Source organism: Gopherus evgoodei, chromosome 23 (genome assembly GCF_007399415.2).
Source record: "Gopherus evgoodei ecotype Sinaloan lineage chromosome 23, rGopEvg1_v1.p, whole genome shotgun sequence".
In the NCBI taxonomy this organism is placed as follows: Eukaryota; Metazoa; Chordata; order Testudines; family Testudinidae; genus Gopherus; species Gopherus evgoodei.
This window is the reverse complement of record NC_044344.1, coordinates 11,835,146-11,855,721: the sequence shown is the minus strand read 5'-3', so window position 1 is coordinate 11,855,721 and position 20,576 is coordinate 11,835,146. Positions and strand designations below refer to the sequence as shown.

General features: G+C 47.7%; 1 protein-coding gene across 2 annotated transcripts in view; it reads right to left on the bottom strand.

The window, feature by feature from the left end:
* LOC115639006 (alpha-2-macroglobulin-like protein 1) overlaps positions 1–20,576 on the bottom strand; it is a 59,125-nt gene that overhangs the window by 25,101 nt on the left and 13,448 nt on the right. For both annotated transcript variants that reach the window (XR_003997563.1, XM_030541247.1), the window contains exons 9-12: positions 15,638–15,752; positions 14,449–14,558; positions 1,567–1,731; positions 218–448 (exon numbers count right to left, since the gene is read on the bottom strand). Coding sequence is in view for 1 of the 2 variants with exons in the window: in XM_030541247.1 (XP_030397107.1) it covers positions 218–448; positions 1,567–1,731; positions 14,449–14,558; positions 15,638–15,752 (621 nt within the window). In the remaining variant the exon portion in view is untranslated. The remainder of the gene's footprint in view (positions 1–217; positions 449–1,566; positions 1,732–14,448; positions 14,559–15,637; positions 15,753–20,576) is intronic.

The window sequence follows — 20,576 nt, the reverse complement described above, 5'->3', positions numbered from 1 at the left end:
CAGCCCCTGCTCTGGGGCCAGATTGGAACCAGAGCCCCTAGTGGGGAAAGGGGAAAAGCTCCGTCTTGATCTTGCCCCGCCCTTCTCATTGAAAGGAACTGTCCTACTGCCCACTGGTCTGTCGTTAGGTCACAGCGCTGATTCCATACCTCATGCTCATACGCACACGCACACATACACACACACACTCACACTTTAATCTCCCAGATGGGCTTACCAGGAAGATGAAATCCAGGCTCCTGGACCCGTTCCCCAGGGTCTCTCTAGCAATGATGTAATCAACCTGGAGCTGTTGGGCCTGGTCACAGGGCAGCACCCCTCCCAGCCAGCGGATTTTCAGGAAACTCTGGCTCTTGGAGTAGAAGGGCTCCAGGTTACGATGGGCATCCGGATAACTGGGAGAGACTCTTCCAAACACAGAGCTGCGATCCACTTGCTTGAAGTGCCCCTGGGGGATAGAGAGAGCGATGGGGATCATCAGGGATACAGAGTGCCCAGCACAGGACAGGAATGCCGCCAGGGCAGGGCAGGCTTTGCCAACTGATTTCTCCATTAAGACCCCTCACCCTGTGTCCATAAGAGTTGTAGCAGAGAGAGAGAATCTGGAGCACTGGGCCTGGTGTAAGACCTGAGGCCTGAACCACAGTCAACAACCAGGCCATGCTATGAGCAAAACTCAGGCCCTGTCATAAAGTAGACGCTTGCTTACAAGTCCACTGTCTGGTACATGAACTTGGTAAAGATATGACTAGTCTTGCTAAAACACAGGCTTTCCCAAGAAGTACTAGGTGATCATGTAAACACATTCCAGAAGGCTAGTACAGGGACACCCTAACGTAACGGCATAAACACAATCCTTGGAGATGGTACAGTAACACGCCGACCCAAAATAAGATAAGAATGGAATGACAGAATAGTGAATGGGGATGTTTTGTTTGAACCAGCCGGTACAAGGTGTAGGGTTGGTAACTAACCATATCAGGAGTGTCATATGTAACTTGTTTGCATCAATGTATAAAAGGGGAAGTCATAAGAAGGGCACCTTTGTCCAGTCGAGGGAGCAGCAGACAATCCCGCTGCTGACTGAGCTGGTCCACTGTCATGAGCATATATATGTTAGTGTACCTGCAACCACAGAACCAGGGTGCTAGGACCGTGCTTCGTGGACCATAAACCTAGCCAAGTGCCTTCATCACTGAACTGTGCCTGTGGTCTTTCTTTATGAGTAACATTGAGGTCTGCTGAATTAGCAAGCTGCACTCTCTGCTAGTGCTGATAACACCGGAGCTCCAAGAACAGAAGCACTGAGCAGCTGTAACAGCTTAGCAGCCTAGACAGCATAACTGCAGCAGAAACACATTTCTTAGTACTTAACAAAAGTGACATGGAAAACCCCAGTGGTTTGAATGGGGCAGTCTGACAGAGGCAATGCAGCAACCCTTGAGCAGCTGGGCCCAGTGCAGGGTGCTCTCGTACGTCAAGTCCGGGTGTCCAGTCCAGCCGAAAGAAGATGATCAGAGGCTGGAGTGCAGGGTCCCCACAGATGTTGGGATGCCCATTACTTACCTTCAGAGTGACCCTTCCAGTCCAGCCGGAGGTGTCCAGCTTGAAGGAGGCTCTGCCAGACTCGTCCGTCAGGAAGGTCTGGTCCTGCCTCACATCTCCATAGCTAACAAAGAGCTGCAGCTTCTCATTCTTCAGTGCAGAGCCATCTGCTGCCTTCAGGAGCATCTGAGTTGGGAGAGAAAGGGAGACACACACAACTCAGGGGAGCAGACTCCTGGGAGAGTGTTGCCCACTAGGGGCTAAAGAGCTGGCTGGGGGCAGAAAGGGACAGTGCAATCCAGCCCTGAGATGCTCTGGGAAAGCCCAGGGCTGGGATGGGTGTTGGGGGTGAGGACTGAGGGGCATTAGCAGATCTGGGAAGAAGTTGGGGCAGGACTGGAATAGCTGGGGGTGCTGGGGTGAGCACTGAGGGGTAACAGGTTGTCTGACCCCTTGACTGAGTCCTCCCTTGGGATATGGGACTCTTCAGTTCAGCCACCCCCAGACTCTGAAACCAGGGCCTCAGATCTCCCAGACCCCTTGCTTTGCTTAGACACATTCCCTCTGAGTCCCATCTGGGTGGTGGCCACACTGGGCTTTAAGATTAACTCCTTAGGGACAATGTAGTAGGCAAGTAAGGAACTCGGGGTTAAAAAGGAATTTCTAAACCACAGTCACATAGACGGCTCAAGAATTATAGATCTTTGCCAAAGAACAAAAATGCTGATGAGCACCCTTCTCTAGTCTGACCTCACCCTGCCTCTGACTCTGGGATTTGTCAACAGTTCAGGCCGGGCAGCATCCCTCCCGCCTTGTCTGTCTCCAGCCAATCCTTCTGGCACATGGTGATGGTCGGAACAGCTGCACCGAGCAGCACCACTTCTTAAGTAGAGCCTCTCTGGACCCTTCTGCCATGTGCTCATCTGGAAAACTCCTTCCCCCTCCCTCAGATGTGCTCACACCACCTGTAGGCCCTTTGGTAGAAAAAACATTGTTCTGTGGGGGTGGGCCAGTAATTGAGAAACAATCAAAACTGATGGCGCTAGATTGCCATCTTGAGATCTTCTCCATGATCGTCCTTCGGCTAAGTGTTGCACACCTTTTCTAGGCTGGGCACCTGTCAAGAATGCAATTCGATAATCTACCTTGCGTAAATGTATGTGTGTGCATAGCACAAAATACAAAGGGAAGGTACCTACCTGTTAGTAACTGGAGTTCTTTGAGATGTGGTGCCTATATGTGCTCCACTTCTGGTGCGTATGTGCCCCATGTGATGCAGATCTGAATGATTTAGCCACCAGTGGCCATTGGTTGTGCCTGCGCCCTGCATACCTCCCTTGGGCACCCCCTTACCCAGCGCATAAAGGGGAAGGAGCTACCAAACAACCCTTGGCTCCATCCCAACTGTCAAGACCATAACAATAGACTTGTCAGTAGAGGGGAAAAGGAGGTGGATTGTGCAGCACATTTAAACAACATGTCTTAAAAACGGTACGTAATTTCCTTTTCTTCACCAAGTGTTTGTCTATATTCGCTCCATTTCTGGTGACTCACAATGTATCATAAAGCTGGAGAGGACTGAGTCTACTGAAACATTCTATCATGCAGCTCTGTCGAAACAAGCATCAGAAGGAGATGCTTCACAATTGAGTAGTGTCTGGTAAAAGTATATACACTACCCCATGTAGCAGCTACACACATCGGTTAAAGAAACACCCTACAAGGAAGCAGTGAAAGCTACCTGGGCCCTTACAGAATGTAATCTAACCTGCCCAGATTGTTGTAAATTCTCTCTCATAAGCTATGGTAATGCAACTGGACACCCACTTGGAAATCCTCTGCATCGAAATTCCTTGACCCTTTGACATCTCAGCTATAGAAATAAATAGCCTAGGAGATACCCTGAAAGACTTTGTCCTACTCATAAGACTGGCCATACTGGGTCAGACCATTGGTCCATCTAGCCCAATATCTTGTCTTCCGACAATGGCCAATGCCAGGTGCTCCAGAGGGAATGAACAGAACAGGTAATCATCACGTGACCTGTTGTCCACTCCCAGCTTCTGGTGAACAGAGGTTAGGAACACTCGGAGCATGGTTTTGAATCCCTGCCCGTCCTGGCTAATAGCCATCACTGGACCTATCTTCCATGAAGTTATCTAGTTCTTTTTTGAACCCTGTTATGGTTTTGACCTTCACACCATCCCTTGGCAAAAAGTTCCACAGGTAGACTGTGCACTGTGTGAAGAACTTCCTTTTGTTTGTGTTAAACCTCCTGCCTATTAATTTCACTAGGTGACCCCTAGTTCTCGTGTTATGTGACAAAGTAAAAAAAAATTTATTCACTTTTTCCACACCAGCCAAGATTGTATAGACCTCTATCTTATCCCCCCGAGGTGTCTCTTCCAAACTGAAAAGTCCCAGGCTTTTTAATTTCTACTCATATGGAAGCTGTTCCATACCCCTAATCATTTTAGTTGCCCTTCCTGTACCTTTTCCAATTCCAATATATCTTTTTTGAGATGGGGCGACCGGACCCATACACAGTATTCAAGACGGGGATGTTCTATGGATTTACATAGAGACATTTGGATAATTTCTGTCTTGTTATCTATCCTATCCCTTCAAACTCTGTCTTCCAGATAGAAGACAGGGCTTGAAGGACATCTAATATGTAAAAGCCACTTCATTCCTCAAGGAATGGGGCTTAGGAAAGAATACTGGTAAAGGTATGAAATGGTTTAAATGATAGTCTGAAACCACTTCTAAGAGAAATTTAGGATGTGGTTTAAATGCCACATTGTCTTTATGAAAGACAGTCTATGATGACCTTGTAATCTGCCAACCCTTTGAGCAGACGTAAATGTTATGAGGAATGAAGTCTTCATAGACCAGCTCAAACAGATGGTCCATCAGATAGATAAGCACCACATTAAGGTCTCATAATGGAGGAGGCTATTGCTCTGGGAGAAAGACTGTTTACTGTAGGGTGAGAGAAAACTGTATAATGTTGGGCTGGTGGATGATGCGCCAAGTTCACCCCCAGATGAACCTGTACTGAGCTTACAGATGGTCCAGATGTTTTCAAGGACAGCAAATATTGAAGTATATCAGGAATCAATAGCCCTGTTGGGGGCAGATTGTGTTGAGATGACCATGCAGAGAGGTGTGTCCATATCGCAGCCTAGGTATACCCTACTGGACTATTTCTACTCTGAACTAGGATGTTTTGTTCATCTGCAAAACAAGTTTTTTCTAAGTCCAGTAACCAGGCAGTTTCCATGTCGTCAGATGCAGTGATATCAGGTCTGGGTGAAGAACAGATCCATTGCTCTGGCTGACTAAGTCCGGACACAGAGGTAGTGCAACTGGAGCGGACAGTGACAGAGATTTGAGTTCTGGATGCCAGATTTTTCTGGCAAGGCTGGGGCTGCCAGTATGACCAATGCTTTCTCCTGTCTGATTTTCTGTAAGACACATGTATCAAAGGAACGAGAGTATAAGCATAATGTAGTCCCTGAGTCAGAGCACTAGAAAAGCATCTGTTTGAGAAGCCAGACTCTGCCCCCCTGTGAAACACAAGGTGTTGCATTTTCTGTCATGCAAACAGATCTGTGTGAAGAGCTCCCCATCAATGTAAAATGGATCCCATAACTGAGTCCTTTATGGATCATTCATGATTCTTCAATCAGTGTCTGCTCAGAGGATCCAACAGCATGTTCTGTAGACCGGGCAGATAAATTTCAGAAATCCTAATGTTGTGACATACATACCAGTTCCACAGAAGGATGGCCTCTCTACATACAGGGGTGGACCTGGTCCTTCCTTGTTTGTTTACATAGAACACCACAATGGTATGGTCCATCATTATCTGGATGTTCTGGCCATTGATATGGGGTGGAAAAACCATGCAAGCAAGTCAGATGGCCCCGAGTTCCAGAATGTTGAACTGTTCGGGTCTCGAGATGAGCTGCTCATCCCAGTGCAGAAGCCTGGGTCAGGATGGACTTTGTGAGCAGTAACGGCGAGAGGGACGCACCCTTGCAAACTTGCTCCAGGTCATTCCACCAGCTGAAGGAGTTCAGGACGTCTTGTGGAATCTGCACTTTCATACCTTTGCTGTGTACACTGCAGACAACCTGAAGGGTGAGTCTGGTGAATGGAGCCACCAGTGTGCATGAAGCCATATGACTAGGGCCCTACCAAATTCAAGGCCCATTTTGGTCAATTTCATGGTCACAGGATTTTAAAAATTGTATATTTCATTATTTCAGCTATTTAAATCTGAAATTTCACGGTGTTGTAATTGTAGGGGTCCTAACCCCAAAATGGGTTGCAGGGGGGTCACAAGGTTATTGTAGGGTAGGTTGTGGTACTTCTACCCTTACTTCTGCGCTGCTGCTGGTGGTGACCCTGCCTTCAGATCTGGACAGCTGGAAAGCAGTGGCTGCTGGCTGGGACCCCAGTTCTGAAGGCAGAGCTACCACCAGTAGCAGCACATAAATAAAAGTGGTATGGTATGGCATTGCCATCCTTACTTCTGCACGGCTGCTGGTGAAGTGCTGTCTTCAGAGCTGGGTGCCCAGCCAACGACTGATGTTCTCCAGCCACCCAGCTCTGAAGGCAGCACAGAAGTAAGGAAAGCAATACCATGTCCCACCCTAAATTAATCCTGTGACCCCACCCCCACAACCTCATTTTGGGTCAGGACCCCTAATTTGAGGAATGCTGGTCTTCTCTGTGAAATCTGTATAGTGTAGGGTAAAAGCACACAAAAGACCAGATTTCATGGGGGGAGACTGGATTTCACAGTCTGTGATGTGCTTTTCATGGCCATGAATTTGGTAGGGCCCTACATATGACCCAGCAATTGGAGACTGTAGTGGGTTAGCTGTGGGTCCTCCCCCTCTGGGTCAGTGGGAGGCATCACCCAAAGTCAGGGAATTAGCAGAGTAATAAGCAGTCTAAGGTCTGGCCCTTAGGCAGGGCAGAGCACCAAACAGTCTAAAAGCTTCTGGCCCTCAGCCAGCACCAAACAGTCTAAAAGCTTCTGGCCCTCAGGCAGGGCAGAGTAAACCAGCAGTCTGTGAGCTCTGGCCCTTAGGCAGGGGCAGAGCTGCAATGAGTCTAGGAGCCCAGACCCTCAAGCAGGGCAGAGCATCGAACAGTGTAGAGGCTCAGGCCTCAGGCCAGGTGGAACACCAAAGAGTCTGTGGGCTTAGGAGCGGGTTTCTCTGACCTCTGAGGCGGGGTGGAGCAGTAGACAGTCCATTGCCTGACATCTTGGCTCAGGAAGACAGCAGACAAACACAGGTCTCGTGGCCTAAGATGGGGAGGCTGCCACCCCGAGGGGGGGGGGCAGAGGGTAGGGGGGCACAGGCCCTCCCGACTCCACTGGGTCCCAGACCAGGGCCCTAACAGTGGCGAAGTGTTCCGCCACTGGGTCAGCGAGGAATCCAGCTGCAATGTTGACTGGGTGTCTGGCAGCAGTGCAGCCAGACTGGGGTCGGCTGTCCTTGGGCCACTTCCAACTGTCCCCTCACGATGTACCTGAATCTGTGGGGATCCTCCGTTTTCTCCGGGTACAAAGCTAGTGGGAGTCCCATTGGCTCCTCAGTGCCTCAGATGGCTGATGGCTCCGGCAGGTCTGGCCGCTCTTCAGCTCGACAGGGCACCTCTTTATTCTCCAGCCTTGGGAGCAGACGGGAGATGTCTGCCTCCTCCAGCGGCAGCCCAACAGATCTCCAGAACCCGCCCTTTATACTTCCTGTCCCACTCCTTAACTTCCAACAGGAGGGGAAATCCCGGCCTGACTGCATCCACCAGGGACTACTGAGTGACTTCTCTCCCTCAGATTAAGTGGGAGGCCACTCCGCCTCACTACCGAGGCGTGTCCTCATTGTGGTTTGCAACTTGGTCTGCATTGGAGTGATCGGAGCCAATGTGTTGTTGAAGCTGGCTGTGGCATGTAAGCCTTTGCTGCAGCAGAGTTTATGAAGGCTCTAATGAATCCTATATTCAGAGTGGAAAATAGATAAGATGAGTCCTTGATTATTGTTAGTCCCAGAGTGGAGAACAGTGTCAAGATGTATCGAATGCTTTCTGTGACCTGTTGGGGAGATGAACCCTGCACCAACCAGTTGTTGAGGTACGGTACACTGAGATGCTGTTCTTTCTAAGATGGGCTGCTATCATAGTCAGGCATTTCATGAAAGTCCTTGGAGCTGTTGATAGCCAGAATGGCAGCACTCTGTAATGATAGTGTGTGTTGCCCACACAAAAAACAGATATTTCCTGTGTGCTGAATGGATGGAAATATAGAAATATGCATGGTGCAGACAGAGAGCTGCAGAATAGTCCAGAGGATCCAAGGAAGGAAGCATGGAGGAGATACTTACCATCTGAAGCTTGAATTGGCTGTGACAAAGTGGGAATTTTCTGTAATATTTTCAGGAAGCCTATCTGTATCTCAGTTTCCCTTTGTGCTCTGTATTGCTACCCAGTAAACCTAGAGGCGTGCAGGAGGCATGAGGTATGTGTGTCACCTAGTTGTCTGGGTGGAATGAATATGGTCATTAAAGAACGGTCTGGAACCAACCCAAATCACCAGAAGGTCCAGCGAAACAAAGATGTCCCACAACTGAACAATGTGTACCTAACAGCAGGAAACTCCAGCGGGTGGAACATGTGAGCTGAGCTGGAGAACAAAGGGAACAAGATGTCAGGTAATCAGGAGGAGGCAGCCCTTCCGAGGGACTCAGCTGCTTTCACTGGGGTAGACAAAGGACAGAGGGAGAGAGAGAGACCAAATCAGGGATGGAGTCCATCACAGCTTGGCTGGCTCATCATGGCACATTGGCATACAAAGGTGTTCAGATCCCTGAGGTATAATACGAGACACTGTCCTTCTGACTTCTTGGGGACCAGAAAGTAGTGGGAATAAAACCACTGTCCCTGAAACAGGTGAGGAACTTTCTCTGTTGCTCCAAGAGATATGAGTGACTGAACCTCTTGCTGTAATAACCTCGCATGGGAGGAGTCCCTGGTGGGGTGGGGAAGATGGATCAGGGTTCAAGAGGACTTGGAATTGGATTGAGTACACTTGTTGAATTACCTCCAGTAGGTACTCACTGATCAGTGGTAATATGGGTCCAGACTTCCTGGAAATAATGTGAATGGTCTGCAAATGGGGTGGGAAAGGGTAAAGTCATCTGAGACTGGTTGGCAGCTCTTGATGGAAATGTCAAACTCACTGCTTCAGGGAAGAGAGGGTAGGGCTAAGAGCTGTAGTTATTGTAGAAGTCAGGTTTCGTTTGTGAGGATGTTGCTTCTTTCTGGACTGCTCTGAAGACCTCTGGTAGGTGTGGTAGAATGGAGCAGTAACAGGATGTCTCTGAAATGGATGAGACTGCTTCCTTTCAATCTGTGGCATATAAATACCCAGGGAGTGTGGTGGGAAATCTTTTAGCATGTGTAACACTGGGACCCAAGGCCCCCTTTGTGGCAACCAGTAGAGAGCACAGGGGGAAGCAGGGTCTAGGGAGCCCCTGAGTCTGGGATGTCTGTGTGACAGTCTGTACCCTTATGTTCATCCTGTTTACAAGACTATGATACATGTTGTACAAAGTATGCCTTGGTATCATTGGAAAACTCATACTTTGTTGGTCATTACTGTCCTGGTGAAATGTGTGGCAACATTGTATGTAAATTTATAAGATTCTACTGTATGGTATTAATATGACATGTTCCATGTCCGGAGAACAGTCACAAACCGGTTCCCCAAAGACAAAAGTATAGCTGATGCCTAAGCCAGGTGTCAATGAAATCAAATGGACTGTCACTTGGTTAAGTGGCCACTCTTCGGCAGGAGAGAGGATGTGGGCAAAAAATCTACATCTCGAGAAAGAAACAGGCTGAGGTTCCCATCCAAACAGACTTTCTGTCTCCTGACCTTCAGCTGGAGATAATTCTCAAAGAAGCGGAAAGGAGAGCAGATGCCCCAAATGATGTCTCCCTTTCTCTCTCTACCCACAGTATCGTCAACACCCGAAGAACAAAGAAAGCAGCATTGGACTGGGGAGGGATCCACACTGAAAGAGATTCAGCCAGTAACATGTAGTGAGAGAGACCTTTGCTTTGAATATACTTAGCTTGTTAAGTTAGGTATTAGTTGCTTTTTACTTTTATTTTCTTGTAACCAATTCTGAAGTTTAGGCCTTATTACTTGTAATCACTTCAAATCTATCTTTTGTAGTTAATAAATTTATTTTACTCTTTGATTTAAAACTGGGTGTTTGGATTGAAGTTTTTGGGAAACTCAATTTGGGATAACAGGATTTGTGCATATCATTTCCTGGTTAATAAAATTAGAAACTGTATACGAGCTTGTATTGTCCAAGAGGGCACTGGGCAATACAAGAGACACATTTCTGGGGTAAAGTGTGGGACTGGGAATTTTCTGGGGTTGCTCTACAGTGTAATTCAAGAGTGGCTGGCCATAGCACTCATACAATACAACTCGGAGTAACTTACATGCTAGAGGCTGGGTGTGAGCAGACCAGGATTGGTAGCTCTCACAGCGAAGCAGTGTAAAAGGTACCCTAGATTGGAGAACTGAGGGAACAGAGCTGTTCATTGGTCTAGATTGTACCTTGGCTAATGTCACACTATGTACTAGTTTGCCAAAGAGTGTCATGTAAGGTCTTTAATGAAAGCCTGTGTCACACTGGTCATCCTAACAATTGTGAGAGGTGTGTATGGAAAACATATGAGGAGTTATGTATATGTATTAAAATATGTTCTCTAGGTCTGTGAGTTAATGCAGGTCACCAAAAGGTGATCCACATACTCCTGTCAGGCAGGGGGGGAAGAGATGCTTCTCTCTCTCTGACCACTCATGCGTAAACTGAGTTTTGAGTGGTTCACAGTGGGGTACCATTTACAGTCTGAGCAAAATGCTAATCAACAGATTGTGAGAGCTGCAGGAAAAAAGAAAAGCAGCAGGGGATATCCTGTTTAGGAGTAAATGCAATGAACATTGAGAACCATATCTGGGGTGCAGATGAACCCCCAATTATCCTTTACCAGGGAGGCAAGCTGCCAGGGGCTTCACCACATGAAAGAAGGGTCTCAGTCATCGTGATTGAAAAATGCCGAGAGAAGAGGACTTGGGGTAAGCAGTGCCTTATTAGACAAAAAGGCTCTAGAATGCGTTTATGATTTTATTGTATATTTAACCCCTTGTTTCCAATACTTTGGTTTACTGGCACAGGGATCTCTGTGCTTTGTTAAATAAACACTCGCTTGCTCTGTAACAAATCTAAGTTCTGTGTGTTAATTGGAGCTGAGATCTAAGGTATAACTAGTAAGCTGTGCTGCACTGGTCTTGTGGGAGCAGTGGGCCTGGTAATTCTGTGAGTGCCCAGTGGAGAAGGGGCCGGACACTATAGGGGATGCTCAGAGGACTAGGGGCCGGAGCATGCCCATTGCTAACCTGTGAAGAAAGAGCAGCAAAGAATCCTGTGGCACCTTATAGACTAACAGATGTTTTGGAGCATGAGCTTTCGTGGGTGAATACCCACTTCGTCAGATGCATGACTGTGAAGAAAGAGTGAGATGTGTGGAAGCCTGGAAAGCAACGCCTGTGTTGCTAGTCAGGGAACTGAGTCCGGGCAGGCTCAGTCTAGGCCTTCTCACGCTAAGAGCAGGTGGTAGCGAGGTGCCTCACAAGCCCGGGGAACCTTGGGAAGTGTCACAAACACTTCAGCCAGTTTTGCACTTTCAAATTCACTCCCCTCAAAGGGAAGATCGTCCAATGTATTTCCAACTTCCCTTGGTAGCTCAGAGCACTGTAGCCATGATGGGCGATGCTTGGTGATTGCTGTCACCATAGATCTTGAAGTGGGATCCACCACATCTATTGGTGCTGAATGAGGCCTTAACTATTAACTGACCCTGAAATTTGTCCTTGGCTTCAGAAGGATGTTTCTCCAGGACCTCAATGGGCTTGTTCCAGTTAAAATGGTCAGAATAGGAAAGGAAATTATCAAAATTTGCCACACAAACATAGCTTGAAGACGAGTCGCTCTTCCTTCAGATGAGATCCAGTTTTTTCAGTTTCTTATCTTAAGGGGTGATCTTAGAAGATTGTTGTTTAGTCATTGCCTGTGCTGCAGTCACCACTAAAGACCCAGGAGGAGGCTGAGAACAGAAATATTCAAATCCTACAGGAAGGACTTGATGTTGCTTTTATGTCTTCTTTGACAGTAGTGGTAAAGATGGTGGAGTCTGCCACAGTAAATGGACTGGTACAAAAATGCCCTTTTATAGGAAGTGCAAGTCTCTCAGGCAAAGGAGTGTGTAAAAGGTCCAGCAATTTGTCCCTTTTCCTGGACACTCTGCATTGGAATCCCCAATGCCTCCACCATGCACTGCAGAAGCTCTTGGTACATTTTATCATTTGCCAATAGAGATGTAGGAGGTGGTGCTGTGACTTCATCTGATGATGAGGATGTTCCCGAATTGCCCCAGCAAGTAGCTGTTGGGGCATTACTTCCTGCATCATCTGGGGCTGTATGTCAGAAGCTTGAGAAGTCTATGGCACAACCAGTTGATCCTTCAAAGAATACCTCACCCTCATGTGGATCTGGCTATGTGTTTAGAATGTCATGAGACCATGGGGGCCAGTAAGGCCAGGAACCTTGGCCATACTAGTAAAGGGAATGAAGACATGTAGGTGGATACAAGCAGAGGGTCTAGTGCTATCATGCTTATACCTACTCTTATTCCTAAAGGGTTTCTCTAATATATAGGGGCCTAGCAGAACAGAATATTGAGCCCCCTTCACTACCCCTACAAGAAGAAGTGGAGGCTGAAAACTCTTCTAATGGATGGGCTGATCTTAAGGGTGTCTGAGGAACATCACAGAATCACAGAAATGTAGGGCTGGAAGGAACATTGAGAGGTCATCTAGTCCAGCTCCCTGCACTGACGCAGGACCAAGTAAACCTAGATGAGACCATCCCTGACAGGTGTTTGCCCAACCTGTTCTTAAACACCTCCAGTGATGGAGTTTCCACAACCACGCTTGGAAGTGTGTTCCAGAGCTTAAATACACTTATAGTTAGGAAGTTTGTCCTCATACACCTCTACCCCAATATAACACAACCCGATATAACACGAATTCAGATAAAACGGGGTAAAGCAGAGCTCTGGGGGGGGGGCAGGGCTGCGCACTCCGGCGGATCAAAGGTAATTTGATATAATGCGGTAAGATTTTTTGGCTCCTGAGGACAGCGTTATATCGAGGCAGAGGTGTATTTAATCTAAATCTCCCTTGCAGCAGATTAAGCCCATTACTCCTTGTCGGACCTTCAATGGAGATGGAAACAATTGATCTCCATCCTCTTTATAACAGCTCTTAACAGATTTGAAGACTGTCCTCAGGTCCCCCTCCAGACTTCTTTTCTTCAGACTACATATGCCTAGTTTTTTGACCTTTCCTCATACGGCAGGTCATTTGCCTTTGATCATTTTTGTTGCTCTCCTCTGGACTGTCTCCAGTTTATCCACATCTTTCTTACAGGGTGGCACCCAGAACTGGACACAGTATTGCAGCTGAGGTCTCACCAGTGCTGACTGGAATGGGACAATTACCTCCTGTACTATACATTCCGCACTCCTGTTAATACACCTCAGAATGAAATTTGCCTCTTTTGTAACTGCATCACACTGTTGACTTGTATTCAGTTTGTTATTGACTGTAACTCACACATCCTTTCCAGCAGTATCATCATCTAGCCAGGTATTCCACATTTTGTAATTGTTCATTTGATTTCGACTCCCTAAGTGTTGTTCTTTGCACTTGTCTTTAATTAATTATGTCTTATTGATTTCAGACCCATTCTCTAATATGTCAAAGTTGTTAAGAATTTGAATCCTGTCCTCCAAAGTGCTAGCCACCCCTCCCAGCTTGGTGTTATCAGCAAATTTTATAAGCACATTCTCCATTCCATTATCCAAGTCATTAAATGACAATACTGAGTAGTACTGGACCAAGGACTGACGCTTGCGGAACCCCATTAGACAGAAAATCCTCCCTGCAGTGCCAAGGGATCATCATCAGAGAACCAAGGACTCAGCACTCTTTCTCCCTGGGCACCAGAGGGACCAGAGATTGGCCTCGAGCTGCCCTTGTTAAGTGACAAAGAAAGAGGTGACGTAGCAGGCACCTGAGGAGGAGATCTACTCCCATGCTCCTTGGCAGGATGGTGTCCACCACACTCAAGGTTGCGAACTGGGGCAGGCAGAGCCTTAGAGGTGGAAGAGATGGCTACCAGGGTAACATAAGCTGTCTACTCCTCCTCGAGAGTCCCCCGTTTATACATCCCAGGATTGCATTAGCTCTTTTGGCCACAGCGTCACACTGGGAGCTTGTCTTCAGCTGATTATCCACCACGATCCCCAAGTGTTTTTCAGAGTTCCAGCTTCCCAGGCTAGACTCCCCCACCCTCTAAGTATGGCCAAGATTCTTTGCTCCGAGGAGAGGGACCTAACTAACTAAACCATTATCTCCTGTAAAAATTGTTAACTATCAAATATTACTATTTACAAAATATAAAGAGAAAAACTTCATCGGAGGAGGAGACCGGACACTGCTGCTGGCTCTGTCTCTCAGCCAGAGGCAGTGAGAAGGAACTGAGGGTTGGCTGGTTGCTCAACCTCCATTGTGCCCTCGGGAAGGGGGGCTTCAGGACATGGAGAGCGCTGCTAACACATCCGATCTCCAGTGCATGGGGCACATGAGAACCAGAAGTGCAGCACATCTGGCAAGCAGTCAACATCAATGGAGGTTACAGTTTGGTACAGACATATCCCACTCTGTCACACCGGTAATCCCGTTACCTTGCCAGTGTAGGGGATTCCAGCCTTGTAGGTATTGTCAGCGTCCTCAAAGGTCACCGTAGCGATTTCAGACACGATGTCACAGCTCTTGGTTGCATTGAGCTCCACCCCTAGCAGGAGAGGGTAGGATGATAGGAGGAAGGTGCAGGTGCTGAGAGCGACACCAGAGTTCAGGCTACGTCCCAGATTTCTCTCCATAACAATCCGCCCAGCCATTTCTACCCCCTCTCACTATGGACTGGAGGGTGTGATTTGGGGGAGAATTTGAGAGGTTCAGCTGGGGGCGGAGAAGGATTTTCCTGGAGAATCTGGAAACTAGAAAATGAAGATCCACCTTCCCCTGGGGCTTTATCCCAAACCAGCCACTTGACATTTGTTAGCAGGGTCTCCTGGCTCTGCGTCCCTTTCCCCAGCAGAGAGCTCCTTTACTGAATGGCCCCAGAGCTGACCCCGCACACAGGCCTCTCAGCACAGTGCCTGCCCCCAGAAAGGGCCATTTTCAGAGGTGCCCAGTGACGCGTTGCTGTTCTGGACCAACTCTCCTCCAGCCACTTCACCATCGCTGATGTCAGCACCCGAGGGTAACGTTGTAGCCACCCCACAGTTACAGTTTTCAGCCAAAAGGGTGTCGGCCGCTCTGGAAATCAGGATTCTTCTGGGTTAAGTGTGGAGTTTTCAGGGTTCGTTACTAAGCGATTAGCACTTGCTGTTTTGAACGCTAAGTGTTAACGTCACTGAGGCCGTGACTCAGGGCCCAGCGACACAGGCTGGGCCGTCACTCCACTCTGCCAGCTCAGTCCACAGCCAGAGGACACTCGCGGGAAGGTGTTTAGTCTTTGCATGAAGGTGCCCAGGTCTGAACTCATGAGGGATCGATCCCAGTGATGGGCTGAACCAGAACCCCAGATCCAACCCCCAACGCTACCTCTGGGCCCATCTCTAAAGCAGCTGGGCTACAAATGACATGACCACATGTGCAAGTGAGACCCCTCTGCCCCTGGGGGTTTAATGCTGGGGGCTGCCTGGGGGCGTGCACATGTGCTTGATTTCAGTCCCACCTGTCCCCAGGCTTGCCAATTTTGGTTGGAAGTATTCCTGGAGGTTTCTTTGCATGACATAATCTTTAATTAAAGATTAATCTTTAATTCCTGGAGACTTCAGGCCAATCCTGGAGGGTTGTCAACCTTACCTGTCCCCTCCTCCATGAGAGAGGCCTTGGCCTGGAGGCTCATCCTGTAGCCAGAGCGGGTCAGGTTGAAGGGAGCCGTCCCCACCTCTCTGGAAAAGCAGCCGTTGCTGTCAGTCTGGAGGGAGAGAATCACAGCCCGTTAGCAGCAGCTCTGCACCAGGCCCCGCAGGTGTCTGCTCAGCAGGTCTCTAATCAAGCTTGGCCTGGTTAGTGCTGGGACGGGAGACACTCAAAAAAAACCAGGGTGCTGAAGTCAGCAGCAGGGGGCGCTCTCACCTTGGAGTGAGCCTGACACCTGTACCCCAGCGTGGCGCTAGGGGGCGCTGTGCAGCTGGCACTGCTGTGGGTGGGATGAGACGTAAAACAGGCCCTGGCCACTCGTGCCTATCACAGATCCCCTGGTGCTTGTCCCCTGTCGTCGTGGTAACGCTGGCTGATTCCAATCGGCCCCTCCCAGCCCCCCCCCAAAGACTGAGAGCATTCGGGGAGATCTGCCCCTGCCCAATGAGAGCTGCTGATCAGGAGGGGCGGCCCCGTAACCTGGGGAACTAGCCTAGGTCTGGAGAGACCTGGGGGCAAATCCCTGCTCTTCCGCAGGCTGTCTGCAAGTCGCTCTGAGTACGGCTCCAGCAGAAACCCCCTGCGGCCGCGAGTCTGAGCCCAGCCCTGCTGACCCCACTTGTGCTGCGGGGCTAGAACCAGCAGGTCAATGGTTGGATCCAGGTGCTAGACCCAGGGAGGCTCGAGCCTATACTGTTCCTTTAGCCCCACGGCGCAAGCCCCAGGCAGCAGAGCTGGGCTTGGAAACGCTGCTCCAGGGTTTTTGCTGCCCAGACAGACCCTAAGCATATCCATGCCTCAGTTCCCCATCTGTACAATGGGGACAGGAGCCTGCCCCACCTCCTGAGGGCTAGGAGGGAAAGTGAGGCACTGAGATATTGTGGTGAAGGGGTGGCCATAGAAATCCCCAAGCCCTGCTACACAGCTGTCAGTTGTCTGTAGTGTGTGTGTTTGTGGTGTGCTTGCTGCTTGATTGAAATATACCGTATGGTCTGTTTGTCTGTGCTGACCTTGTGTGTGCTGAGCCTAGCGGCCTGCTAGGCAAGGCTGAGAGCTGCTTAAGGAGGCTCTGATCCCTAAGCCCTTTAGCCCCCATCAACCCTTAACCAAGGGGTGGGGCTACTCAGGAAGACCGGGACTTTTAAAAGCCTGCTCCTAAGTAACCAGAGGAGCTAGTGAACAGGAGTGGCAAACAGGGGAGTTTTGCGAGGGAGTTTAAAGCAGAGAGTGTGAGCTGGGGGGCTAGATACTCTTAACAGTCTTTAAATTTAAAGCCCAAACCACCCCGATAAAACCAAAACAACAAAGGACCGAGCTTCAGGAGTAAAAAGGGAATGCAGGGAGAAGTCCAGCAACAGAGTCGGGGCTACCCAGGTTATTGCATCCAAGGCAGCATGTATGATTACCTGCCCTACGGCAGGTGGTGTATGTGAGCATTCGATGCAAGGAGCTCCTGGCCCTCAGATACTGTGTTTGGGCTTTGGAGACCAGAGTGGCTGAACTGGAGTTGCTGAGGGAGACAGAGAGGTACATAGATGAGACTTTCCGGGACACAGTAGAACAGTCCCACCCCTGACTCTGTGCTGTTGAGGAGGATGAAAGCCTCAGGGATGGAGAACATCCAACTGGAGCAGAGGGAAATGATCCCATAGTTGGGACCCTCCTTCCAGATGATGTAATGGTATCATCTCACCCTGAGGATACCTCTCTAGGGGAGGGAACTCCAGTTATTAGGAAAAGACAGGTAATAGTTATGGAGGATTCGATCATTAGAAACATAGATAGCTGGGTTTGCGATGACTGGGAGAACCGCGTGGTGACTTGCCTGCCTGGTGTGATGGTTGCAGATCTCTCGAGACATCTAGACAGACTTATGTGTAGTTCTGGGGAGGAGCCGGTGGTTGTAGTATATGTAGACACCAATGACATAGGGAAGGATAGGAGAGAGGTCCTGGAGGCCAAATTTAGGCTAGGTTAAGAGATTGAAGTCCAGGACCTCCATGGTGACATTATGCTTCCAGTTCCACACGCAGGGCCAGTTAGACAGGCAGAACTGCAGGGTCTCAATGCATGGATGAGACAATGGTGTAGGGAGGAGGGGTTTAGGTTTATTAGGAACTGGGGAAACTTTTGGGAAAGGGGGAGCCTATTCAGGAAGGATGGGCTCCACCTAAACCAAAATGGAACCAGATTGCTGGCACTTAAAATTAAAAAGGTCGTAGAGCAGTTTTTAAACTAAGGCCTGGGGGAAAGTCGATAAGTGGGGAGGAGCACGTGGTTCAGACAGCAACATTGCTTAGGGGAAGATCTATTAATGGAGATTTTCTATGTCCTAGTAAGGAGGAGAGGATGGAAGATGATAAAATACAGGTAGGATCTGATGAGAAATAGTCAAATGAAAAAAAAAAGTTTCATTCAATTACATCATGTAATGGCAGACAGCTAAAAAGTGATAAGTTTTTAAAGTGCTTATATACCAATGCTAGAAGTCTAAATAATAAGCTGGGTGAACTAGAGTGCCTCGTATTAAATGAGGATATCGATATAATAGACATACAGAAACTTGGTGGAATGAGGATAACCAATGGGACACAGTAATACCAGGATACAAAATACACCGGAAGGACAGAATAGGTCGTGCTGATGGTGGAGTGGCACTATATGTGAAAGAAAGCGTAGAATCAAATGAAGTAAAAATCTTAAATGAACCAAATAGTACCAGAATCTCTATGGATAGTAATTCCATGCTCTAATAAGATTATAGCAGTAGGGATATATTACTGACCACCTGACTACGATGGTGATAGTGACTGCAAAATGCTCAGGGAGGTTAGAGAGGCTATAAAAATAAAAACTCAATAATAATGGGGGATTTCAACTATCCCCATATTGACGGAGTTCATATCACCTCAGGAAGGGATGGAGAGAGAAAGTTTTTTGACACCTTAAATGACTGCTTCTTGGAGCAGCTAGCCCTGGAATACACAAGAAGAGAGGCAATTCTTGATTTAGTTCTAAGTGGAGCACAGGATCTGGTCCAAGAGGTGAATATAGCTGGACCGCTTGGTAACAGTGATCACAATATAATTAAATTTAACATCCATGTGATGGGGAAAACACCACAGCAGCCCAGCATGGTAGCATGTAATTTCAGAAAGGAGAACTACACAAAAAATAAGGAAGTTCATTAAACAGAAATTAAAAGGTACAGTGCCATAAGTGAAAACCCTGCAAGCTGCATGGAAACTTTTTAAAGACACCATACTTTTAAAGACACTCAATTTAAATGTATCCCCCAAATTAAAAAAACATAGTAAGAGAACCAAAAAAGTGTCACTGTGACTAAACAACAAAGTAAAAGAAGCAGTGAGAGGTAAAAAAGCATCCTTTAAAAAAAAAAAAAAGGAAGTTAAATCCTAGTGAGGAAATTAGAAAGGAGCATAAACTCTGGCAAATGAAGTGTGAAAATATAATTAGAAAGGCCAAAAAAGAATTTGAAGAACAGCTTGCCATAGACTCAAAAAGTAAAAGCAAAAATTTGTTTAAGTACATCAGAAGCAGGAAGCCTGCTAAATAACCAGTGGGGCTACTGGACAACCGAAATGCTGAAGGAGCACTCAAGGATGATAAGGCCATTGCGGAGAAACTAAATGAATTCTTTGCATCGGTCTTCACAGCTGAGGATGTGAGGGAGATTCCCAAACCTGAGCTATCCTTTGTAGGTGACAAATCTGAGGAATTGTCACTAGAGGAGGTTTTGGAATTAATTGATAAACTTAACAGTAACAAGTCACCAGAACCAGATGGCATTCACCCAAGAGTTCTGAAAGGACTCAAATGTGAAATTGCGGAACTATTAACTATGGTTTGTAACCTGTCCTTTAAATCAGCTTCTATACCAAATAACTGGAGGATAGCTAATGTCACGCCAATTTTTTAAACGGGCACCAGAGGTGATCTCAGCAATTACAGGCTAGTAAGCCTGACTTCAGTACTGGGCAAACTGGTTGAAACTACAGTACAGAACAAAATTGTCAGACACATAGATGAACATAATTCGTGGGGAAGAGTCAACGTAGTTTTTGTAAAGGGAAATCGTGCCTCACCAATCTATTAGAATTCCTTGAGGGGGACAACAGGCATGTGGACAAGGGGGATCCAGTGGATATAGTGTATTTATATTTTCAGAAAAGCTTTGATAAGGTCCCTCACCAAAGGCTCTTAATCAAAGTAAGCTGTCATGGGATAAGAGGGAAGGTCCTCTCATTGATTGGTAACTGGCTAAAAGATAGGAAACAAAGGGTAGGAATAAATGGTAGGTTTTCAGAATGAAGAGAGGTAAATAGTGGTATCCCCCAAGGCTCTGTACTTGGACCAGTCCTATTTAACATATTCATAAATGATCTGGAAAAAGGGGTAAACAGTGAGATGGCAAAAATTGCAGATGATACAAAACTACTCAAGATAGTTACATCTCAGGCAGACTTGAAAGAGCTACAAAAAGATCTCTCAAAACTGGGTTACTGGGCAACGAAATGGCAGGTTAAATTTAATGTTGTGTGACAGACCCAGACCAGTGGGGTACAGGAGTCTGGCAGAGGGCAAATATACTGGTCACTGGATGAGTAGTTTTCTGTTCCCTGAGTGACCAGAGCAGGGGCTGCACTAGAGTAATCAGGAACCTGCTAGAACCAATTAAGACAGACAGGCTGATTAGATCACCTGCAGCCAATCAAGGCAGGTTAATCAAGGCACCTGGGGTTAAAAGGGAGCTCACTCCAGTCAGGTGAGGAGGAGCCAGAGGAGAGGAAGGGTGTGTGAGGAGTTGGGAGCAAGAGGCACAAGGAGCTGAGAGTGAAAGGCTGTGCTGCTGGAGGAC